The 27,235-nt window shown below is 35.3% G+C and overlaps 1 protein-coding gene across 1 annotated transcript in view; it reads left to right on the plus strand.

The window, feature by feature from the left end:
• fra10ac1 (FRA10A associated CGG repeat 1) overlaps positions 1–27,235 on the plus strand; it is a 78,351-nt gene that overhangs the window by 48,475 nt on the left and 2,641 nt on the right. The window contains exons 9-13 of the mRNA XM_028795476.2: positions 16,655–16,768; positions 17,395–17,437; positions 21,334–21,449; positions 22,750–22,794; positions 24,275–24,350. Coding sequence (XP_028651309.1) covers positions 16,655–16,768; positions 17,395–17,437; positions 21,334–21,449; positions 22,750–22,794; positions 24,275–24,350 — 394 coding nt within the window. The remainder of the gene's footprint in view (positions 1–16,654; positions 16,769–17,394; positions 17,438–21,333; positions 21,450–22,749; positions 22,795–24,274; positions 24,351–27,235) is intronic.

Consider the following 27,235-nt stretch of genomic DNA (forward strand, 5'->3'; position numbering starts at 1 on the left):
ACAGCTATCTTCAAATCTTTCCACAGATTTTCAATGGGATTTAGGTCTGGGCTCTGACTGGGCCACACAAGGACATTCACTTTTTTCTCCTTCATCCACTGTGTGGTCAATTTTGCCGTGTGCTTCGGGTCGTTGTCTCATTGAAAGGTGAAGATTCTGCCCATCTTCAACTTTCTGGCAGAGGGTAGCAGGTTTTCCTCAAGAATTTGATGGTATTTTGCCCCATCCATTTTTCCTTCTACCCTAACGAGAGCCCTAGGCCCTGCGGCAGAGAAACACCCCGACAACAGGATGCTGCCACCTCCATGCTTTACTGTAGGTATGGTGTTTTGTGGATGGTGAACTGCATTGGATTTCCGCCAGGTGTACCGCTTGGTATTGAGGCCAAATAGTTCGATTTTTGTCTCATCTGACCATAAGACCTTTTTCCACTTGGCATCAGAATCTTCAAGGTGCATTCTAGCAAAGCTCAAACGAGCCTTAATGTGGCCTTTCTTGAGAATTGGCTTTTTCCTTGCGACCCTCCTGGACAAGCCACAATTGCAGAGCACTTATGAAATTGTTGTCACATGCACACAATGACCACTCTTTGCCATAAAATCTTGTAACTACTTCAAAGTGGCCATTGGCCTCTTGGTAGCCTCTCATACCAGTTTCCTCCTTTCTCTTCCATCCAGTTTGGAGGGACGGCCGGATCCAGGGAGGGTCCTAGTAGTACTAAACAGTTGCCACTTCTTTATTATGGACTTTGCTGTGCTCCTTGGGATTGATAAAGCCTTTGAGATTTTTTGTATCCATCTCCTGCTTTATGTCTGTCCACAATTCTATCCCTGAGATCTTTTGAAAGTGGCTTGCCACCCATAGTCAGTTGTTTGCTGTCAGTTGCACTACCAAGGAAGAGAATGCTCCAGGAACAGCTGTTTTTATGCTTCGCTAATCACATTGATTACAACTGATCACAGGTGGAAGCCAGTAACCATGGCCTGCAATGGAAATGGTGCTTGCTTATACCTGATTGAGTTTACAAATATTGTTTAGGAGGGGGTGATCTTTTGTTAATCTCAGGATTTCTGTTTTTTTATTTTTTTAAATTCTTAACTGTAGCTATAATATATTTCACTTGGATGATATAGATTGCATTGAGTAAGTAAAGCTGGAATAAAACATTGGTTTGTGTGTTTTCATGTAAGGCTGTAAAGCAAAAAAAAAATGGGAATATTTCAAAGGGGGTGATTCTTTTCTATACTCACTGTATATAAATATTTACTAGTGAGCCCCCTGCTCACTTCGCTCGCCAACCCCCAGGCCTGCGCTACGCACCAGCCACTTTGCGTCTCTGCCGCTCGTGTATGTGGATTTCACTTTCACCAAACAAAAAATCTTTTAATTCTCGCGGATATGAGAAAACTTCTTTTTCCTTGTTTTTCAGATAAATGTCGTGTAAAGTGCAATACTTTTGGACATATGGATTTGTATCCATTATTGGCTGTAGAATTTCTAAAACGTCCAATCGTTTAACTCTTTCGATTCTTTGTTGCATCACTTTTTTGTGATCATAAATATAAACCTGACCTAATTGTGGTTTCTTTGAAATTAAACTTGTAATAGCTTTAATTGTTGTGGGACCACAGATTCTCATAGCTATGGTCCTGAATTGTGTAAATCTACGTTTTGAGCATTGATTGATGCGAACGTGAACAGATTATTGTAGATTTGGATATTTTGCCTGTAGTGTTTGTGGATTTCACTTTCACCAAATAACAAATCTTTTATTTCTCGCGGGTACACCTCTTCATTGGGAAGAAACACTACTTTTCCATGATTGCAACACGAATTAGACAATCTACAAGTCTCCGACTTAAACTTTAATGCCGAATAATATCTACATACTTCTGTCATATCACCTATGTCTATATATTCGATCTCTTTTCGCTGTGACGTTATTTCACCGAGTAATAATTTCCATTTGTTTGTGCTAATGCGATCTTTACTGTCATTTTTTTGAGACTTTCGAATTTTAGTACTTTCATTATCTCTAATCTGCTCTGCATGTGTATAGCGCCAATGTTATTGAACCTCTTTTTGAAGTTCTACTTTGTCATCTACTCTTTGTCTTTTATTTCTGGCCCTGGGCGTGGTTAAATCTCTTGGCACAAAGCCTCGTCTTGCAGGACTTGAAATTATCTCTCTGAAAAAGTCTTGTCTCGTCCCAGGATTTTTGAATATAATATACATGAAGGAAAATTATTTATACAAGCCAATGGTATATTGCTCCCACAATCACTGAGCAGTACCTCACAACACCTTGCTGTCTCGATCAAATGATGACCCCTGTTGGATGAAAATTCTCTCTTACATGGCTGTTGAGAGAAGTCAGCCAATCCTTGGTGTTGTATACCTCACTCACCTATTGGTGCGCATTACCTCAGCTTTATAGAGTAGGAATAGACTTTTTATTACCTATCCTAAGGTATTTTTACAGAGGAGCATATAGAATAGGCATCACCAGGTCACTGTTTTATTACTGTATGTAAAGCAAGAGGTGTTTCCACTTGTGTTGTCTGGAATGCATGTCATCTCCTCTCCTGTTCCTGATTTTCATGGGTAGCATATCAAGGTTTAATAAAATATTAAGGAGTATCCATTTCGGTGGATTAAGGATTGCATTTTTGATGTTTACAGATGATAATAAACTTTGGTCTTCACTATGATCTCTGTTGAGCACAGCATCTTTTTTCTGATGAGAGTGAACCGGTGAAAGTGAGACTCGGCTCATTCTAGTCTGAGAAGATGATGTTAGCCTAAAATGTTTGGTTTACAATCAGTAAGAAAGTGGGGTGGGGGTTAATACTCCTAAATGAAATGAGTTTAAGTACTGTAGTTTCTTACTGATAGATGTTAGGTAGAATGATAATTAGACTGAGTATTAGATTGTGGAAGTTGCAGGATTACTGTAGGATTTGTGTAGAATGGTACTGTCAGTGTGGGAACAAAGTCCTTTATGTGACAGGTTTGATTTACTGATTAATCAGTGTTCACATATTCAGTTATGGCTATGAGATCTAAGTAGTATGGTATTTGAATGATATCACCAGCTCCTAAAATGAGGGCTCTGCTCATGGTAGGTTAGGACAGGAGCTTAATATTCCTGAAGGACATTAGAATATTACTAGCAGATCTATGTGGATATTTCAAAAAGTAATGTGTCTCATTTTAGGTAGCTTTCCACATTGTGTTGTGTATTTCACTACAATATCCCTTCCGCTTTCATACTAGTAAATAGAAAATGATTCAACCTGTAATGGATGGATCACTCCCACAAGAACTGTTTGCTTCCTTTGGTCTATTTTCTGCCTTGGCTATTTCAGAAATGTACAGAAAAATCCTAAATTCACTATGTTTACCTGAATTACTTCAATGTAATATCAGAGGAGCATACTTCTGCTGAATTAAAACCTTCAGAGTATTTTGACACCTAGAACAACTTTACAACTTTTCTGTTTTTACAAATTTTTTTCAAAAAACTTTCTTCTAGTTATAACACGATTATTTGTATTGTTAGTCTTCTGTTGGTGAAACCTATGGCTCTAAATATGTTCTACTTCTTATCAGTGTTTGATATTGGTAGCACTCTTGAGTGGTCTGTTACCATCCCATGTATCAGATAATTTTTGAATGGCTATTATTATTACATTGTTTATTTATATTGGCAAAAGTCAAGTGGGAATGCTTTATGTTTTATACAAAAAATAACGAGAATCTATATAAATGAGAGAGTAATTCTACTTGAGGGATGTGCTTTGTTAAACACAATTTAATAATACAAATGTGTTGTAAATTAAATGTAATAGCCATTTTAGCCAATTTTTGAATTCAGCAGGGGGCAGTCATTGGAAGCTGAGCTACAGAAAATGGATGATTTTATTTTAAAATGTTTATATTTGTTTTACTTATCAAATAAAAAAAAGTTACTTTTTATTAATATGTAACTGAAATATGTTTATTTTTACATGACCTGTTAATAGTGTTGTTGATTATGCTGACATTTGTAAATGCCATTGAAGCATTTATTTTTATTACATAAAAATGGTTCACATTTGAATAGAGTAAATAACATGTGAATGAAAAATTATTGTTTAGGCACAATGAAAATACCAAAAGAAAAAATAAATGTAATTATGTACTTTATGTGATTTGTACAAAAAGCGACACAGAGCTATATGTTTATAAATTTCATTTATTTTTAAAAAGAATATGGCTTAAGGATTGCTAGAAACATTCTTTACTGTGTGTAGTCTTAAATATATAACCTTTCATAATTTTTGTATTCCTGCTAAGACCATTCATTGAAATGAAGAATGAATTCTGTTAAAATTTGTTAGACGCAAACATATGCTTTTAGTAAACTATAAAGCATTACAAAATAAAATAAGGTAACAGAGCCAGAGTCAATCCTGAGAGAAAAGCAGGTGTGAGAACTAGATGGGGCACCAGTTTGTAGAAGTACAAAGCCACAGTTACAACTAACAGCCTATCTTATAGCTGCCAGTTAATGTAACACACATCTGTAGCATTTTAGAGTAAAACTTTATAAAACCCCACTCAGACAGCTATTTGAAAAACCTTATTGCAATAAAGTAGTAAATGCAGGTGAAATGTTTAAAATCAAACACCACATTCCTCTCCTGTCCCATTTTTTAAGCTAAAATATATCCCAGGTCAGACCACATTTAGAGAAATGAAATGAAGTGGCAGCCTATGTTTGCTTTTATTGGTGGGTATTTTTTTAGTTTGATATCAAATGCATTGTGTTTAATCTTTTTTGGTCATGGATCTCCTTACTTGCTATTTGGTGTAAGGTATTTGCTTATATGACATTGCTAGCTTGCCATCTAATTTTCTGTATCACTGTGGGGCGGAATGGTGGCTCTGATGCTTGGGATCTGTGCTGGCAATCAGAACTATTGAATGCCTTAAATGCTGAAGTGACTCTACTCCATTTGGCCTTTGACCATGGCCCCTTAACCTGCAATTGCTTCGTCCTTGTGTATGACAACTACAAGAACAACAACCTTTATTTATATAACACATTTTCATACAAATGATGTAGCTCAAAGTGCTTTACAGAATGAAGAAAGAGAAAAAAGACAAAATACAGTATATAAGAAATAAAATTAGGCAATACTTATTAACATAGAATAAAAGTAAGGTCCGATGTCCAGGGAGGACAGAAAAAACAAAAAAAAACTCCAGACGGCTGAAGAAAAAAAAATTGAAATCTGTAGGAGTTCCGAGGCCACAAGACCCCCCAGCCCCCTCTAGGCATTCTACCTAACATAAATGATCTCAATCAGTCCTCATGGTTTTCAGGCTTCACATGAAAGAATTTGATGATGATGGTCATGTGGACCTCTGGCCTTCAATATATCAATGTAGGGACATCACGGTGCTTTGATCATGTGGTGGTGGCACAGATCCCCACCACAGAAAACCGGAAAAAGAACAGCAGAGAAAGTAGGGGTTTGTACGGATTTTGGAACCACCATGAATGATAATGATAAATCAATACATATACAGAGTATCAGGATTAAACTAAAATAAAGCTATGAGAAAGCCATGTTAAAATAATGTGTTTTTAGCAGTGTTCCACTGTATTAGCCTGGCAAATTTCTATTGTTAAGCTATTCCAGATTTTAGGTGCATAACAGCAGAAGCCTGCCTCAACACTTCTTTTAAGTTTAGCTGCTGTCTTTTTTGGGTAGTCCTGAGAGGAGTGAGTTACAGTAATCTAGCCAACTGAAAAAATAAAAGCGTGAACTAATTTCTCAGCAGTGTTATAAGAGTTCTCACTTTTGCTGTATTTCTTAAGTGGAAAAAATGCTGTCCTAGTAGTCTGATTAATATTTAAAATTCGGGTCAGAGTCAATCAGTGACATTAATCTGCATCCAGCCCTGCAAGCAGGTCCTCCAACTTACAGGGAAAACTTGGGGGTTGATGGCAGGATTGGCACTCCAGCCTCATTAAAAAACCTCACACTGTTTCAGTGTGGTGCTGATGTGTCACTGGTTGCACAGCTCCACTCGGGTCCCAATCTGGGTGGTTCGTTGTGTGGTGGGTGCAGCAACGTGCTGTATCAGCACATGCTTCCAAACTGTCTGTGTCACTGTATATCTTGCAGTGGCTTTTGGGTGTACTTTAATATATGACATTGGCAGAAATCAAATTTACTCAGAAGGGTAGCATGGCTGATTTCCCCTGCATGTAATGTAGATCTTCACTTTCAGGAGTAATATTAGTCCTTTCTTTTTTGTGCTCTTGAATTTTTTAAGCTGGGGAATGATAATTTTCTTTGAAGACCATATTTTGTATAATGTAAGTAACATACTAGTTTTATATTCCATTGTACATTATTTAAAAACTCAGTAAAGAAATGAGTTGAAAATATAAAATTTCATGCAATGGAATTATTTGATTAACCTCAAATAGATAAGAAGGTAAACTAATTTATAAATGTAGATGTACCCAAATGCAAAATATATTTGAACTTGTATGGTTATCCATATGCTTAATAGTGGGGCAAATAATTTTAACTTGGGGCAAATCTTTCTGCTCTCATCTGTTATTGCTGTATTTTTAGAAACTATAAAACTGTGCATTGAAAACTCGGAATTGATTGGGGTTGCATATCAATACCATAATGAGATATCATTCTCAGTGCAACACTCATCCTGTAAGGATTACACTAAGACGTTTCGTCAGTCTGCTTAAGGGGTTTTGAACTGAATAGCTGTATTTATAAACAGGGTGATTACATTTCGTATTTAGGGAACCTCCACACCAGACCTATAGTACGTCATAGATTCAATGAGATAATTGGCTAGGGAGGACGTTAATGCCATGGTACCGTAGGACATGCCTTTGCTGTTAATATAATTAGTAGCAAAGCTGTCCTGTACAGAAGATATCTGCATTCTGTTCAGGTTTAGCATATGTTTCTGAAATGTTAAATCTGATCACTTCCAGTTTTCTCAGTTACAAAATCCAATAAATAAAAATAACGATATTTTTGATTAATAAGATTTAAGTATTTATCATTCTCAAGAAATTACAATGCTATAAAGAAGGAAAATTTATAACTGTTTGTGGTTTTGTTTGCAATTATTTACATTTGCAGAAGTAACATGACAAAATTGTATTGTTTAAAACTGCATATTTGATTTAGGCTTAATTCACATGACAAAATTGTATTGTTTAAAACTGCATATTTGATTTAGGCTTAATTCACAGTCTCATATATTCAAGTAATAAAATCTAAAAATTAGCATACATTTCTTAAATGCAAATAGTTTTTGTTTATTGCCTTTTGCAATGGTACCATTTTCATTTAATGTGTCTTTTTACTGTAATTGTGAATTTAACAGTTGCATTGTAGAAAGTTTGATCTTTTTCTTACACAGTACTATGTAGTAAAGATCATGGCATTGAAACAGTCACATGGAGCTCTAACCTTCCTTGGCCTCAGTAAATAAGGAGAGTGACAATCATGTTTAATCCTGACTCATCTGGCCTGAGTCTCAAGTAGGGATTGCTAGCAAACGTCAGTAGCAGTAGAGCCTGATAATTAAGAAGCATGCTTTGTGTATTGTATATTGAGCTTGTTGTTATTTCTTATTACTAAAATAAAATCACTAAAAAATGCAAAAAATTGTTATGCCTTTTAAAATTTGCATAAGTTTGATGAGTTAAACTTACCACTTTATTTACAGTACTAAAGATATCTTAATTATAGGCAGGTGGTCATCTTTAATAAATTTTGTAAGAAAGAAATTTAGCTGGTTGGATTATGTAACTTTTTAATTATTCTTTTTCAAGTACATACTACTGCACGCATTTGCATTTGATCCATCGATCTACTCATTCATTAGATGTTCTAAATGAAAATTCAGTTAATTATAGTAAAAATAAAACAAAAAAAAAGGTTTTCAAAAGGAGCACAGATGTCTATTATTTTTCAAATAAAATTCTTTAAACCTCCTATGATAATGCAAATTGCTACTGTTAGTAATTTTTGATGGACTATTATGAATATTTCATGCTGGCTCCATCTCTGTTTGAAATGCAGTTTTCCTTTATAAGTACTGTAGGTTTAATATGTAAAAAGCAATTTAATAAATGAAAACATCAAATAATTGACTAGCAATCCAGGTCTTTACCTTTTGTTTTTCATTTTCAATTGGTAAATCAACTTACAAGTGGCTGATATTTTGAGACAAGTCTGTCATAAACTTACATCTTTAAAAGAGACAAACATTGTGAGAAGTAGTAAACCTTATTCAAGTGAATGCTCTGCAGTCCCATTTCAATAAACAATCTGCTTCTTTTCTCATATTTAATGGGAATTTACTGCATAACTTCTGTGGCACCCTGCTCACTTTATAAATGTGTCCATCCGAGCATGTAGAAACTTGGTATTCATAGGTAGAAAGAATACACCTTCAGTTATCAAATCTGGACCTATTCTTCTTGGTCGTATACAATATACTTTGGAAAAGTTTCCAATTAGATATAAAAGCACAGTTACAGTATGTTGTAAAGTAGAAGATTTGATATTTAATCAATATTTTGGGTGCCAAATATAATATGATAATTTATTGGTGCTCAGTATACTGTATGAATTAATTATAGTAACCGGTATGTTTTATGAAATGAAACAGTTAAAAAAAAAAAAAAAAAAAAAGCTGTAGTCTTCAATAATGTTTTTTCTTTATTTTATATAATTACAGTTGGCAGTTGTATCATAAATGGTTAAGAGTTATAATTGCAATTTAAAATCCATAAAATGTTCCAATTTGCATAATAATGTACACTGTGCTCCCATTTCAGTCTAGTTAGTACACGTGGAAGGTGGCTTTATATAAAAAATACCCTCTGTGTCCAGAACGAGGAGCTGGGGAGCACATTCAGAATAGTTGTAACATGATTCTAGGAGAGGGTCAGTATCACTGGTGCAATTACTTAATTTTGAGGGGCATTGTTGAAGAAGGTATTACAAAGAATTATGGATGCAAACAAATTGTTCTTCCACATAAGCTTTTACTTTTGTAAAAGATGGGGAACAGCCTAATCCTTCACACAGATAAGTGTTTCCCAGCACATTTTAAACATCACCTTGCATCCATATATTGTAAGTGTATCAGAGACCACCAGACAAACTTATCTTACTGGAGCTTGCTGTAAGTATATTACGGCTGCAGAGGATGTACAGTATAATGCTGAGTGGCCCATAACATCAATTGTACTCAGGAACATCAACAAATGTATTAATTTAGCAACATAGAAACTCTTGTGGAATAATTACATGATTTTTCTATTCTTATTCACATAAGCATATCCCTAAAATGAAATACACATGTAGCAGCCACAGAATAATGCAAAGGAGAATAAATGTTCAAAAAGTGTATATGGTTAATAAACAAACACTGGGAAAGGACAAAGGAGCAACAAAAGAACCAAATAAACAGAGAACTAAATAATCCTGCAGCCTCTCTGGACCCACCTTTCACAGGTGTCATACCACATTTACCATATCCAGTGGGTTGCTCATGTGTCTATCATAAAAACACTCCCTTCTTTCACCTCCTGTCTCTACTGTTTCTCCTGCTTTCTTAAGAATTGGTGACCCCAAAGACATTCTGGTTAAAGGGGTCTTTAAATCTCTTTCAGTGGCCATTTCTAGATTTAGCAACTCCTCTTCATTGCTGGTTACCAGGGGCCTCATGTATAAACGGTGTGTACGCACAGAAATGTTGCGTACGAACGTTTCCACTCTCAAATCGCGATGTATAAAACCTAAACTTGGCGTAAAGCCACGCACATTTCCACAGTAACTCATACCTTGGTGTACGCAATTTCTCCGCTCGGTTTTGCAGACTGGCGGCACCCAGCGTCAAAGCAGTGCTACTGTTCCTGTGTGGTCACCCTTCTTTCTTAACTCCACATTCCTAACGCAGCTTTATAAATACACTGAAACTAACTGCATATTGTTTATTAGTGTAATGCATCTGATTGTAATTAACCTGCAGCAATATAATGGTCCAGGGAATAGCCATAGTATTCCAAATACCATAACTGCTTTAGCATTGTAACTCTCACTGCATCTTCTTCTTCTTTCAGCTGCTCCCGTTAAGGGTTGCCACAGCAGATCATCTTTTTCCATATTGCTCTCACTGCACCACTCGGAGTATTTATATCACTGTATCTGAGGGGGGAATCACAGCAGCAGCTGATCGGAAAGAGAATTATCGGTACACAGCATGAAGCAGACGCTGCCTGAGCCAAGGCAAAACGCTTCAGAGACTTCCCTGTACGGACTTAGCGGTTTAGAAAAAGTTTCATCCCAAGAAGTGTAAACACACTCAATCAGTCCATCAAATGCTCCTTGTAGAACTGTTTGTACTTATAAGTACAATCACCTCACTGTAAACTTGCACTACAGTTATAATATTGCACAACCTGCGCCAATTTATGAAGCGCGTATTTACATATGATGACGATATCATTTTTAAGATGAAATGCAGCAAAATATGTTGATTATATTATATAGATAAAACTTTAACTTCATTTAAATAATCTATATTGTTAAAAATTAAACATGTGAGGACACTGTGCCGCAGCGCTAGCTACTTCAGGGATTGTTCCTGCATTGCGTTGTATTCTTGCTGGGGCTGATGCGACACTGGAAGGAGAGACGGATATAATAATTAAACATGTACTACGAAGATATTTCAATGTTCCTTAAAAGTTTTGAAGAATCGGCGTTTTAAGCTTACAGATGGCTTCACGTCTATATAGCTGATTGTGTGGCGATTGGGTTTTTGGAGAAAGAAAAGTAAGGACGGGAATTGGAGTTTAGTACGTTTGAAAGAGACAGTACTTCTGTAATAAATTATTTCATTGAAGGTCGTGCATGGCGCCGCAAGCCTCTTGCGTGAGACATGAAGACAGTACTTCTGTAATAAATTATTTCATCGAAGGTCGTGCATGGCGCCGCAAGCCTCTTGCGTGAGACATGAACAAGTACTGCGCCACCGTGTTCCCATGTTTAATAACATGCTTTCATTCCTATCATCATGAAAAAGATATCACGTATACATCTCAGTATTTTAATTATTCAGAGAGTTGTAATATCACGAATGTAATGGATTATATGTCCTGTCGGAGAAAGAGAAAGCCCGTTTAAGAAGCAGGTAGTAATTCACACATGTAGAGCACATTGAAGATCAAATACAGAACAAAGCATTTAATGTGCCACTTTAGTTACAATGGGATTTGAGAAACTAGTAAATTAAACGATTTTAAGATGAAGTTTATGATGTTCTACTTTAATGGCAAAATAAACTACGTGATTAAAGTGGAAATTTCGAGATTAAAGTTGACATTTCGTGCTTTTTTCTCACTGTGTGCCTATTTTTTTTGTCTGTACCCTAATAAGCTTTCATATGACACTCAGACGGTGGGCTACGACTCGCCTTTTCACGGCGACTTTGATATGTGATTTTTTTTTATTTCGGGCACTGTGCGACTTTGTGAACTTGAGCCTTCTAGTTTCTCCGACACTCTGTCACTCGATCAACTTCCTTTTGTTGATTATACCACTGTTTAAACCAACAAATAGTACGTTTTTCCTTTGCCTCCACTTGGTATTCACTGAAATTTTTATATTTCCCCCCGTGCTTTTCCCATTGTCTTTTCACAGAAGGCCATTTATATTGATTTGCATATTCAAAGAGGCGTAATTCTGGGAGGAGTTGGGGCGGGACAGAAGGTGCGTGCACGTGCGTTACTTTTCACGCTGATCGGGATTTATGTAGTGGAAGAACGTGAAAGTTTGCGTACGTACAGATTCCTGCATCTGGATTTTTCTGTGCGTATGCACATTCCCGTTTTTGTGCTTACGCCATGTTATAGTGTGAGTTCTACGCACGGCATTATACATGAGGCCCCAGGATAGAACTTCCTGTAGGGCCACATATCTAAGAAACTAAAAACCAATGAAGCAGTTAAGGGGGGCAGGCATTAATTCTTGTGATCTGAGTTCCTCCCCTTCTCATTACTAGACCAATGATGTCACCAATATGTTCTTTTCATGGTGATTTGTATGAAAATGGATGTATCATTTCACACCACATATTGTCAAAGCTCCAACATGAAAGGGTTTTCCTGTTCAAAGATAGAAAGAAGTAACTGTCCTTCTTTAAAAGGGGCAAGCCCAGACTCTTCCTTAACAAACTACATAAAGTGTACTGTCCTTTATAAGCTCGAATGTGTATTATCCTTTACCTAACTGTATGAAACCTCATTCTCTTCATAAACATAAGATAAGGCATCTGTGAAAACTGCTTGATTGCTTGCTATCTAACAATCTAATGGAATGTTGCAATTTTCCTTTTTTTTTTTTTTTTTTTGCTCATTCCTGAAATTTTCCCCCTTCTTTTTGCCGTTCCAAGACACCTACTTGCGGAGGGTGTCCCATTCATAGCAGCCCCTGTATAACAAACACTGGCACGTGCAGGGCCTTTTCTGCTGTCAGGACATCCCTGTGTTTTACCCCAGGCCTTTTATGGGACTTTTTTCAGACCATTGTCAGCCTTGTGGTGCCCTCAACTTGGAATTCTTTTGCTAGGCATGGCACCCCCTCGCAAATGTTTAAAAAAAGAAAAATGGCATTGGAAAATATGGGACGATGCTATTAATGTGTGGACAGCTACATGCTAAAGAAAAATAACCAAAAAGATACAAACTGTATATGGCGGTTGTGCAATTAGGAATAACTTATTTTCTGTGTATACTGAAAGAAATGTTTTTAAAATATTGTTGATTTTTTATTAAGAGTATTGCAAGCCAGCAGCCACACCACTTGCACTTCAGAACAGGTAATCCACCTGAAGCTAAACTTTTTCAAGCCAGTACTTGGATGGGAGACCATCTAGGAAAAAGCTTGGATTGCTGCTGGAAGAGATGTTGGATAGGCCAACAGCTGGCACTTACACTGTGGTCTGCAGTATAGTGATGGGGATGGGGACATTGTGCTGTAAAAATGGCACCATCCTTCAGAGGAGACATAAAACCAGGTCCTGAGTCTCTATAGGCAATACAGATCCCTGTGCATCCTTCATAAAGAGCAGGGTGTACCCGATATTCAGGCTAAATTACCATCCATGGCCTAGTCATTCTGGCCCCTTAATCATCTCCTGTCTCTAAGTGACTATCTCTCTCACCCCTTAACATCCTGGCTCTTCACTCCCAATTGAAAGCACTTTGAGTAAGTGAGAAAAGCAGTATACAAATGGAAAGAATTATTAATTTATTTCACTGTTCAGGTATTTTAACAAATTTGTGTCACCCTTTAAAACTAAACATATTTAAAACAGTGGTCGATGCAATTGTTCAGTAGGTAAATTTTAAATAAAATTTTCTAAGTGTACTAATTTTGACAGAAAGTAGGAATATAAAAATAGTGTAATCTTTGCAAGCTTTTGTTTCATTTTTCACAGTGAGAATAGTGAGAAAATTCATGTTTTTCTACTGATTTAAAATAATTAAACTGTTTATTATGTACTGTATTCAGATAAGATTTTTGAAACCTTTTTCAGCTTTGTTATTTTCTACAGATACTGTATACCCATTAAACACAGTGTTCTACTGAAGAAAATTAATCATTTGTTTTGTTTTATTTAAACGCAGTTCTCTTGTGTAACAATTAAGTAAAATAATAAAAACAAAAAATCTGAACATTGGTGATGCATAAAGAGAAAGGTTGCGTTAAATTCTAGTCTAGTCATCATTAACTTTTTATTTGAAGCAAGTCAAATCATAATGATCACAAAAAGCACAACATTGTATACTTTATATCATTTTGATGTAGTACTCATTATATCCTGAGTATTACTACTCTACTTTACATTCTATTATTTAAAAATATATACAGTATTTCTGTTCATTTTCCATGCTGGCGTCTTCCTGTGCAGCGTCTGTTAACTATCCTAGCAGCATTGGACAATAGGCAAGATCCTGTGCTGGGGGTGCCTTTCCATTTAAGTCCACATTCTTATTCATATCCTCACTTACTCATCTAAGGCCAGTTTACAGTTGGCGCTGACTCAGTATTAAAGCAAAAACAAGGAGAGAAAGTTTTAATGAAAATCCTGAATGCTCACTTTTATTTCACCATGAGAGGCTAATTGAAAATCTAAATCTAGCTAGGTCTACACTTTTGGTTTATTTATGGCAGCTTTATTTTATGTTTACTATATATTCATTGCTGAGATGATCTATCAAAAAAGTCAAAGAAAGCAATATTAGATGGTTGATTTGAATAGCAAGGATTAGATCTCAAGATAAGTTGTAACCATTCTTGTTACTGCTAAATTACTACTAATGAAAAATCCCTAAGGGAATCCTTGTGTAACTTGAATAGTAGGGAACTCCCAGACTAAATTGATTCTTTAATAAATCTCAAATATCCTACATTAGTCTTGCTGTGATTAAGACTACACAGTTGATAGCCAGATTAAAGGCAGTTCTAAAAATATCCAGGTACACTTAGGTTTAATCCATCTTTACATTTATGTCAGTAGAGGAGGAGGGCATTACTATATGCTGCAAGGAAATCTATTTGTTATTGTTATACAAAACTAATGCCATTTGAATTTTGTACCATTTTCCTAAAAATTGCTTTACAATGAAATGCATATTCCAGTGACTTTTTTGGTTTAAATGCACTTTCAGGTTTGAAGTTTCTTTATCTGTAAGATTTTTTTCTGATAATTCTTTCTTCTTGTTTTGAAGAAAATTGGTGTTTTCTTTAATACCACTCATGGATACTCTTGAGTATTCTGATAAATGTATATGTGTTGACTTGTCTGCCTTTCTCACAAGCACCTGTAAATTTCATATATTAAATATACCTGCTATATATTTCTAGACTGTTCTCTATGGTTAATTCTCAGATATTCAGAAATAGCTAAACTAACACACTTTGACAGATTTAAATTGTTCTCTTGTATCAAAAAGGTTATAGTTATCAAACAATAACAGATCAGACTGAACTTTCATGACGTGATGTTCAAGTTATCATAAAGAAATTTGAATGAATTGTGCAAGCTGAAGTTAGAAAATGAACTGGAAGACTTTGTCCTTGCACTAGGTAAAGGATACTTCCTTAAGGAAAAAAAGAAATCCAGGGAAATGTTGAGCATCTTAGAGTTATCTGGCACCAAAGTACATGCTATTCCAATAAAAATAAGCTTTAAAAGCAAGGCATGTAACAGCTAAGAAATATATTTTTGTGGGAAGTCAACAAGCACTACACATAATTCCATAAAGCAGGAAGTGACAGCAAGTCTTATGGAGCAGTGATTCCAAATTTAGAATTTTTTTATTCATAGACGTCAGAATGTCAGAGGTAGAGTTTGCAACAAGTACAATGGTACATGTCTACAGCATTCTGTAAAGCGTGATTTCTGTTCTGCATTGATCTTGAGGTGCATTTCAGCCAACAGTGTAGAGGATCGGTTCAAAATTGATGGCATTTTGATTTATGAAAAATGATGTTGATTCATCATTTTGTACTTTTTGGAAATGGATGTATTGACAGGAATTTACTCTTTCAGCACAGTAACAACCCCAGGCACGTTGCAAACACAATTTATAGACTTGGAGCAGAAGTCTACATGTAGAACACTCTTGGAATAGCCACTTGAGAGCTCCAGCCTCAGCACAATAGAAGCTGTGTTGGATTACTTGGATAGAGAAAAGAAGCAAAATGAGCCCAAGTTAAAAGAAGTGCTATGATGAATCCATCAAGATTCTGCAATAATTTACCAGAAAAAGACTTCAAAAGTTATATAGAAATGTACCAAAGGGAGTTGCTTCAGTTCTTGCATTCCAAGAGATGTCACATTAAAAACTAACTTGTTTTAAAAACACACAACATTCTTGTTGCTTTCTATTGTATTAATGTGTTTTTATATTTTAAAAAACAAATAAACAACTTTATATACAATATATATACAAATTATATAGTAGGAGGAGAATGGTCATCCCGGTCAGGGAGGAGCATGGGTTATTACCTGGATGGGTAATACTGGTACTGGTATTTTCCATTAGGTTTAACATTTTATTTTTAAATATAGTTAACTTCCTAATTGTATGTGTTCCCCCCATACATGAGCTGTTAATATGTTTATTTGTGGTGGACTGCATGGAAGTGAAACACTAAAAAAAATACATTTTAAAATCACAGGGTATTCTAAAATCTGCTTCAAGACATTGGCACAGTATTATAGTATTCATTTTAAAATTTCTAGGTAACATTAGTCATTTAAAACTGGCAGCCAAAAAAAAAAAAAGTATATTAATTAATCTAATTTCATGCCAGGTTATTAGAATGGTTGCTTTAGGTTAATTTTGTTCTCTTTTGTTTACCTCAAAAATGTGTATGTTTCATGGTGAAATATTAAGCTGTTAATAATGTTGCATGTATACTTGCATGAGAAGTCTGTGACCTGTGTACATTTCTAAATGAATTTTAAAATGCTGTTCCCTATTAAATTATCTAAGAAATCCTCTGCTTCTCTCACTTGATCATTTTAGGACAATTTTTTTGTGGAAACAAGTTCTGTAATAAAAAAGAAGGTTTGAAAAGCTGGGAGGTAAACTTCGGTTATATTGAGCATGGAGAAAAGAAGAACGCACTTGTAAAACTCAGTAAGAAGACTTTTTAATCATGTTATATTGTGTCAAACATTTTGTACTACTGAAGACCTGTACCTCCTTGCTGGCAATGTTTTTCATGTAGATTGTTAATGTGTGGGTGTGTGTGTGTGTGCGTGCGTGTGTGTGTGTGTGTGTGTGTGTGTGTGTGTGTGTGTGTGTGTGTGTGTGTGTGTTGTGTGTGTGTGTGTGTGTGTGCCTGTTCAGCACTAGCACAGTGGTAGAGCTGCTGCCTTGCAGTAAGAAGGGTTTCCCCCAGGTGCTCCAAGTTCCTCTCACTGCTAAATTGGCCCTAGTGTGTGTGTTTTCATCCTGCGATGAACTGTCCAGGTGTTGTTTCCACCTTGCCTCCTTTGCATACTGATATAGGCTTCTGGTGCCACACAATCTTACCCTGGATAAGCAGCTTACTTAGAGAGCTAACTTAGATAATATCAGTTTTGCAGGCTTAATTGCTGTTCAGCATACTTTTAGAGATTAAATTATATTTCTATATAATTCTATATAAATATATATATATATATATATATATATATATATATATATATATATATATATATATATATATATATATATATATATATACTTATTTACTGTACTGAGCATTTTTTTCCCTCCAGGGCTGTGTCCTGAATGTTCATACAAATTAAATTATCATCATAGGTAAGTTGCTTTTAGTATGCAGTGTTAGAGTTGTATGCAAACCTTTGGGTGTAAAGTGGGTTGGTGATATTACTGCTGTAAAATGTAAGATTATAACGGACTGACCCATCTTATGTAGACAGCTTACGTATATCTTTATAGAACACAGAAAAATAATAAAGTGAAGTTGACGTTCCCAGTTTTGTCTTTATATGTTACTTTATGCCCCTTCTGACAACAGACCCTCTATTTTTCAGTAAACCCATTGTCTGATAATTGCTCCATTAATTATTACTTCCCACATTGCTTATACACATTATACAGTAATGTTTAAAGTAAGCATGACATGAGTATGAAGGAACTGTCCAAGAATAAAGTGAAGAATAGAAAAACATACTACTTACAAGTATGGGTGTCATCTTTTCTACTTAAAAAAAACTTTGGTCTCATTTTAGAAAGGAATAAAAAGGATTTAAATTTTAACAAACAAACAAATTGTGAAACATCAAGATAGAAAATACAAGTTGCTTTGCATTTTTAACAAGGCATCTAAATCTCAAATTAGTTAAACTAATAACTCAACAATACAAATAATGTCACAAAATCTTAACATTTTAGATGTTCAAAATCCAATTCATTCATTCATTTTTAAGAAATTCCTTATTCCTATTTATATATATATATATATTATAAAACACACGCACACACACACACACACACACACACACACACATACATACATACATACATACATACATACAGATAAAATTCTATTACAACGAACTGCCAGGGACCTAAAAAATATTTCGTTCTAATGAAAATTTTGTAGTAATGAGCTTCTGTGTTTGTCAATATAGTGCTTTCTTTAACTTGCATCCAGGCATTTGCAATCATTTCAATAGCTTCTTTCGTGTTAATTTTAATCTCCTCCTGTTTGCAAGTTATGCTGACGATAATTTTTCTCAGTATTTCCTTGCAATAATACACTTTCAGGGTGCGAATGATGCCTAAATCCAATGGCTAAAGCACTGCTGTGCAATTGGGTGGGAGGAATTCAATGTGAACATTATCTAAATGTGGAAGCATGTTGTGGCCAGCACAGTTACCAATCAGAAACCGAATCATCCTTTTCTTCTTCTTCATATTATGAGGTTTCTGAACTCTTTTGGGAGCACCCCACTCCCCACCCAACGGGAACAACACACTGAAGTGCGTCCCGAAACGTGATTGCCGCGTCTGTGGAAGATTGTTTGTCCATTGCCAGGGCAGGGCAACAGCAGGGTTACAGCTCTGCAGTGAAGCGGCACAGAAGCAAATCAGAAAAGATCGGGGTCGTGCTATAAGTCCCTGCCTTGCACCCCAAAACACGAGGCTTAGTCTCAATACTTTAGCAAAACCAGCATTATTCAGCTTGACGCAGGAATAGCAGGGTTATTTATCGTGGGGTGATTTACCATTCTCCTATACACAGACACAGCAGTTAGGCAGGGTCGTGGCCAGGTTAGTGGCAAAGTAATTCCCTGCATTTACAATGTTCCTTGTTTCACCCACTGAGATCTTTTCTGTTTGCTTCGGTGATGAGCTGCAGCAGAGCTGTGAGCCTGCTGTTGCTCCGGCAATGGATAAACAGTCTTCCACAGATGCGGTGATCGCATTTCGGGATGCTTTTCAGCGTGTTGTCCAGTTGGGGGAGGTCCCAAGAGAGTTTATAAACCTCACATTTTTTTTGAATGAGTGCCGCATTAATAGGAATGTTTCTTGAGCGAACATTACTGAACCACATAAAAACTGCTTTTTCGATGTCTTCAAATGCAGCAGTTTGCAACCCGAGATTTTTCTTCTTTTTTGGCTCGGTCTTTGAAGAATGTTGACAGTGTCAATGGCGAAATTCCAAATTCACTGGCAATGTCTTTTTTCTTTTTGCCGCAATCAAGAGCGGCAAAAAATGTAAAAAAAATTTTTTTTCTTCTAATATGAACTGTTGTTTTTTCATGTCTGCCGTGTCTATAGGAGGGTGACAGTGAGTTAAATTTCAATGGATGTTTTGAAAATTTTGACAAGCAATAAGCAAAAGGTATCACTGAAATCCACCGAAAACAAAAACAGCAAAGAAAACAGAACAAGGAAAGTTCAAAGAAAGAAAAAAAAAAATGACAGTGTTTCTGTTTGGGGATTGTTGTGCACAACTGAGCTGCGACCACAGAAGTAACTGCTCTGTGGATGACTCATTCAGGCATTTCAAGATGTTTTGGGCACTTCATTGCAATGAAAATATGTGGTGAATGTATTTCGTAGTAATGAGATTTCTATAGACTCATGTCATATGGGGAAGCTGTCGGGACCATAAAAATACTTCGTTGTAATGAAAATTTCGTTGTAACAGAATTTTACCTGTGTGTGTGTGTGCGTGTGTGTGTGTGTGTGTGCGTGTGTGTATATATAATATAGTGTCAATCCTGATTAGTACACTCACCACTCACTCACACTGGGCAGATTTATTTGTTGTTATTCAAACTAACATCTCTTTTGTGGAAACAGGCTTATGCAGAAAAAGAACTTAAACAAATTTAAGAAGAAAGTGTAAACACTCCATTGACTGTGTGTAAGACAATGTTTTAGCCCAATACTATAGCTTTTGGGTATTAGTGCTAAGCACTATTCCATTATAACATCCTGCTTAAAAACTCGATACTTAATATGAAAAAGGGACTGAAATCATTGAGTCATGGTATTTGAAAAATTAAGCAAAAATAAAGAGTATGAAGCAGTAAATATTTAATGTTACTTACATTGGATAATCAATGCATTTAAGTATTAACTCGGTCAACATATATGACCATTTCAATTTTCAATGCAGAATAGGGAAAATGAATAATTGTACTGATGAGAATTTTCTGACAAACTATTAGATTTCTGACTTTCTCATTTTTATTTTATTTTACCAACTTCATGGTCTGTCATACAAAACAGAAATAGGAAGTTGACAGGCAAATTTTATTTGTATATGTAGATTTTTCAAAGAAATTTTCATTCGCTCCACAACTAGAAGTAAATCTTACATTCTTTAGTAGTCTATTTTACCAATACAAACGCAGAGACTGCACATGCAAGTTTCATCATTTTCAACCCCTTAATCAAAAGTGATCTTTAGTCTTAAAGTTATTTCGTTTTCCCTGTTTTATTAGGACCTTTAGGAATAGTACAATATGTGTGGGGTAATCCTGTCCTTGTGCAATATGAAGTGTCAAGCACACCATTTGTCTGCTCTAGATCTCCTTAATATATCCTTGTTTCATTCCAGTACTAATTTTTGTTATTTTGTAATCATGTTTGTGTTGTTGTTATGGGATTTGTAATTCATTTTATTTTTGCTTTGCACTCTTAACTACAGTTGCAGGCTCAAAGCATTCAGAAGTAAAACGCAATTACGACTTTACAAACTACTAATTACATAATGTATACACATAAAGATACATATTTCTTTAAAAACACATTAAAACAAAGCAGTTTTAAACTGAAAAACATAAGTGGAACCTAACACTGTCTGGCCATTAACATTACCTTTGGAGGGTCTGTAGTCAGTTGTAATATAAAAAATTAGACACAATCACAGTTCTGGTGACCTAGGCCAGCTGGCTGCCCACTCCCTCCTGGGCATTATATAGTACAGAATAAGTGTGTGCTGGGTCATCTAAAATAATTTTTCCATCCTTTGATCCCAATGCTCCTAGTATTGCAGATACATTTCTGTTCTGTTCAGAGGCACAATATTTAGTTTATAATTATCCTATTTCTTCTTTGTGTTATTTTTGTCATAATATGGTGTATGTGTTGTATGTCTTTTTATAGATATGTCTGTCACTAAAACTTATTAACCTTTATTGAAATAGTAAAGATTTTTCATATTTTCCTTAAAGGAGAAAAGAAGTTAAGGCATTAAAGACATGTCAAGAACAATATAGCCAAGAGGAACCAGCAGTAAAAAAATCCAAATCAACCTCAAAAACAAAACACACACACAAAAAAAGAAGTGGTACGTAGTAGTTTCAATTACTGCAAAAAATATGCATTTATTGTTAGATCAACTAAAAATTTATATTTATTTGTTATTTATTTAGTAAAAATTATAGCAGCCATTTACAAAGACTTGTGTTCTGTTTTGCTACCTCTCTATTAATGAAATGAAGCTATTTAGCTAATTCCTTTCTTGTATTTAATTTATATACTTATAACAAACTGCAGAAAATAACTTTTTAAAGGATAAAACATCACAGGAAACAACTGCTAATTTCACATGCAGTCAGCAGCTGCTAAATAACAATTTTTAGTCTTTAGTTAATAAACTTGCTTTTTTTTAAGAATATTAAGACATGCTGCCAAGGTAAGGAATAGTGTGCACATACACCGTGATAATAGATATAATATGATCTTTAAAATCTAAAAAATAATTTTTGTTAGATAATATCAAAAAATATTTTAACATCTGTTGTTTGAATTTACCCAAGTTGATTCAATGGTAACCCCCAACTTTCATTTGTTTTCTTCCCATGAACTTGGGGTTTTCTAGAAGCAAGAACCACTCTTCTCATATCTTACAGTTTTTTCATGTTACTGTTTTTTAGACTTACGGTGATTTAAATCACTCCCATACTACTTTTTGTCACTACTTTGCATTATATGTTAAACACGGTTCTTATAATATGGGGCCAAAATAATTCAGCATTTTTACTCAAAGTAGTTAGTGAGTTTAAAAGTTTGACTGATGACGCTTATAACTAGAACTCAAAAAGCAGGCTTCATAACATCTGCATACCTCAGAAAGAATTTTTCTAAATAATATCAGAGACTTGGCATTTCATCCCTTTAAAACCAGCTAGGGTTTGTATGTGCCAGATAGTAACCAATAGCAAGAAAAAGTGATGATAAATAGAGAAATTTGATTATAACTGTTTTCACAGGCACCAATGAAAATTGACACTTGTTATGAATCCTTAAAAATACCTATCGCTAAATTAGGGAGTTGATTAGAAAAGTTTAGCATTTAAACATGCAGACCTCCTGTTAAAATCCAGCCCTCTATTTGCTTGTTTAATGAGCCAACTTCGGAAGCACACAAATGCTTGTTGAAAATAATGGTAAAATTAAATATAGTGAAATTACAAATACACTTGTTACTCCTTAGATATTAATTTGTTTTGTTGTAAAGCTGGTTGAGTATTAAAAAAATGAATGTTTGTTGCATATTTTAATATGTTCTATATTCTGAAATGTTTTTGAACAGCCAGCTCTGTTGAAACAATATCAGTAATTCCGTTTTTTAAAATTTTTTTTAGATAACTTACCTCCAAGTTCTAAGAGCACAGAAGAATCTGATGAAGGTATACATTGCATCATGATATGAAGAAAATTGCACAGACAATTTTTTTTAGTAATACCTTATGTTCCATGTATTGTATAGTGAAGTAAAGTTGAATGACCAGGGTCTGAGAAAGAAAATGCAGGCCTCCATAATCAACACTTCAGTGTCCTCCCGGTATTTGAAGGCTGGTTGCCTCTTCTTTCTGTTTATCCATTTTATCTATTTTGTTTATGGGGCGCTTCCTGGTGTCCTTTTAGAGAGCAAAATTTTGAACTAGATTATTTCTGCATTTCTCTGTCCATTCCAGTGTCTCTCTAGGACTTAACACTGCAACAAATGCTAATATCTTGTATTGTAAACTCTTCTGACTAAACTGAAGTCTGTGTTTCTGCCAGTTTAACGGTTATAAATTGGTTTCTAATAGTAGCTAATTCTAATATATCTGCTGCTCAATACATATTGCAAAGTCAGATGCCTTTTTCAAAATCTCTAGTTATGACTGCAGTGGCATTAAAACAGTACAGAACTAATATTTACATGCTATTTTTAATGGGAAAGTAATATTATTAATTTTTTAAAGATTTCTTTAGTTTGCTGGATACTACGCAATTATATGCAACATAATTTTGTATTTATGGTATTGTATGCTATATGGCCAAAGGTTTCTGGACTACTGACTATCACAGCTATTTGAGCTTCTTGGACATTCTATTCCAAAACCATGAACATTAATAGGAGTTGGCCCTCCACTTTGTTGCTGTAGTAGCCTCCACTCTTCAGGGGAGATATTCCAAAAGATTTTTAAGTGTGTCTGTAGGAATTTGAGCCTACATTCCATTCAGTCAAAAGAGCATTTCTGAGGTCCGATACTGATGTTGGATGAGAAGACCTGGCTTGCAGTTGGTGTTCCAATTTATTGCAAACGTGTTCAGTAGGTTTGAGGTTGGGGCTCTGTGCAGGCCACTTGACTTTGTCAACATCAATCTTGTCAAACCATGTCTTTATGGACCTGGCTTTCCAGTGCCACAGTCATTCTGGAACAGGAAAGATCCTTTTGATGCCCAGATTGCTTGCATTACCATCTTGAACTTGGGTTATCAATAGTTATATACTGAGATAGACTAGGGTGACTAGGGCTTGTCTTGGACTTAAGGATACCACTTCTGCCTCTACTTCTGTCTCCGTACCACTGGAGCTTTATAGTGCTTGCTATCTAGGTGTATTACCTGACTTTACCCAGGAAATTTCCTTAGACAATGGGCGTTGGTTATAGTGCTGTTAATTGGATGTATCAGAAGTGCAACGTAACTAATGTATTACTTTTATGTAAATTATGTTTTTTACCAGAATAATATTAGTTCACTGAAGCTCATTACTCTTGACCATGCTACATAGAGAGCATGTTAAGTTTAAGAAAATTTAATTGAGTAAGTACACACACCACAATAAAATGAGCTGCCTCAAAATATTAACTTCTTTCTTTCATTTATATTCTTCAGATAGCAAAGAGAGTGAAGATTTATCTGAATCCCACTACTGGAAAGGTCCAGCTCCAAATGTTGATGAGAAAACAAGGTTGGTTTTATTGCTGTTTATTATTTAACTATGAGTAATTAAAACATTAGAAACCTCAGGTAGTTCATTAATGTAAATTAGTTTGAATACAGCAGTAAAACATTTTTTTTTATTATCCATGTTTGAACAGCATCAAAATGCCGTTTGTTTAAAAAGTCAAACAGTACGCAACTGATATTTTACAGTTATGAGTTTAGAAAAATAACCTAGAGTGGAGAGTCTATAGCTGCAGGTGGAAGCTGCCGTCACTGTACTTTGTATATAAGAGCCAGATCAAATGCTATTTACTTATTTACCTTTATTTATTTACTTACTTCCTACAGCGTAAAGTCACAAGTAGACTGCAGAGCTTCCCGTGTACATATACAAAGTACAGTGATGGCAACAGTGCAATGTGCATTCTTGCTCCGATGTAGAACAGTCGTCATGATCTGAATTCATCTCTGTTATAGCGCGTCTTTATGTGAAAACAGCAGTGTCAGATGGGGGGGTGGGGGGGATCGTGAATGTGACTGAGAGAATAAATCTGAATTAAAAAAAAAAAACAAAGCTAACCTTTACAAGTATCATACATTTACACTGGCTGTGACAAAATGAAATCAAATGTATGTTGTTATTCTAAAATAGTAAGAATAAGAGGAGCTCACTTCTCAAAATGGACTCGTCCGGGATCGAACCCGTGAAGTTTTGATTACCAGTCAACAGTTGATACCGTTGCACCACCGAAGCGGTTGTAGCAAATGCGTGTCAATGTTGCACCCTAACGTGGGTTCTTTTTCTGCAGTTATATTCTTGAATAGAAGCGCACTTGTTCTGTTATATTTGTACCTTTTGTGAAAGTGTTTATTTGATATTTCGAATTCAGGCTTACACATTATACACTTCATGTCTACATTTTGTCAATTATTATTAAAACATGAAAAATGTTTCTGTTTTAACGATGTGTTTACTGTACATAGATTGTTGTAGACACGGAACACACATGAAATGCATGTGTTCCAAATAATGATATAGTATTTATAAAAGGTGTCATTTTGCTTGACTTCTCACTCTATACAACTCCAAGCAACTGACACGCAGGTAAACAGACTTGAGCCGAGAAAACTGTGCGGCGGTGGGGGATGTGATAGCGGGCTGCTTGCTGCTTATCAACACATTTACAGGACAAAAGACGCTGATGGAGAGTTGTGAAGTGATTTAAGGTGGGACAGATCTACAAGTTTTTTCGTAGGTGCTGGTAATTCTAGTGTTAAGTTGCATTTCAATGGAGATCCATCCATTAAAACATTGTAACAAATAGAGATGAATTTTATCTTAGTTGCACACTGTTAATGAAATTACATTTTTTAGTCTAACATCATAATATGATTGTGCTTAATCTCAGGAGTCAGTAACTATTGTATTGCTGGTCTTATACCATCCTCTATAGTATTAACATATATGTAAACCATGTACATTCTCTGAGGCATTAATCTATATTGTTAGATTTGTTCCTTTTGTTGTTCTTGTGCATATACAGTAATGTTTCAAAAGATATCTCTCTATTATAATAAAAAAATCTTGGGAAAAGAGACAAGATTTGACTTTCTCAGAGAGACGCTTTCACGTCCTGTAAGACATGACTTTGTGTCAAGAGATTTAACCACGCCCGAGGCCGGAAATAGAAGACAAAGAGTAGATAACAAAGTAGAATGTCGTCAAGAATTCAAAAACATTGGCGCAATACACATGCAGAGCAGGTTAGAGATAATGGAAGTACAAAAATTCGAAAGTCTCAAAAAACTGATGGTAAAGATCGCATTAGCGCAAACAAACGGAAATTATTACAGCGTAAAGAGATTGAATATATTGTTTGGCTTTAAACTTTAAGTTGGAGACTTGTAGATCGTCTAATTCGTGTTGACATCAGGGGAAAGTAGTATTTCTTCCCAATGAAGAAGCCTATCCGCAAGAATTAAAAGCTTTGTTGTTTGGTGAAAGTGAAATCCACATACGCGAGTGCAGAGACATGAAGTGGCTGGTGCGTAGTGCAGGCCGGGGGGTTTGGCGAGTAAAACCCCCTAGTGTTAGAATGCTCTTAGTGTACTCTGAAGTCTAGGCTGAGCTATGAAGTTAGTTAGCACATTTACAATACGGTCACTTTTACTTCTGTTCACATCCAAATGTACCCAACCAAAAACTGTATATAAATGTGTTTACGGCAGCATTGATTTTTGCAAAAAAGCACAGTACAAATAACATGATGGAGCAAAAGTCTGCATAGATACTTTGTTGAGAAAGCAGAGTGAAGAATGGCAGTATGAAGGCAATCATTCAGGTTTGTCACATAATAAGTTGAAGGCTCCAAATATACTATTATAATGATGCTTTGATTTGTGCTGCATTATCTAATGACCTTTTGAAAGTATGTATTATTTATAACTGTACTACAGTATGTGTATGTACAGTATATATATACATATATATATAACTTTTATGTGTATTTGTATATATATATAACTTTCTATATGTGTGTGTGTGTATGTGTGTATATATATATATATATATATATATATATATATATATATATACACTGTGCATATATACAGAGGCAGGTAATAGAATAATTATAATTAAAAACATTTACTTTCTCTTGCCCTACATGTATTTTTGGCATGTTTCCTTTGTATTCGAGTGTGTCTCAACCTCTCTTCACTGGTGCTTCTTTCTCAAGCACTTTCCTGTAAAGTCTATTTCTCAAACTCTGTCATTATTTGACCGGGAGGCCATCATGGATGAGCAATGTGAATGGATGTGCATCCTGGCTGGTATGGTTTCTATTCCTTTTTCCAGTCGAGAGGATGATATATTAGATGGACGGAGGGACACTGCCTCCCTTGGGTAGC

The sequence above is a fragment of the Erpetoichthys calabaricus genome, chromosome 2, assembly GCF_900747795.2.
Source record: "Erpetoichthys calabaricus chromosome 2, fErpCal1.3, whole genome shotgun sequence".
In the NCBI taxonomy this organism is placed as follows: Eukaryota; Metazoa; Chordata; class Cladistia; order Polypteriformes; family Polypteridae; genus Erpetoichthys; species Erpetoichthys calabaricus.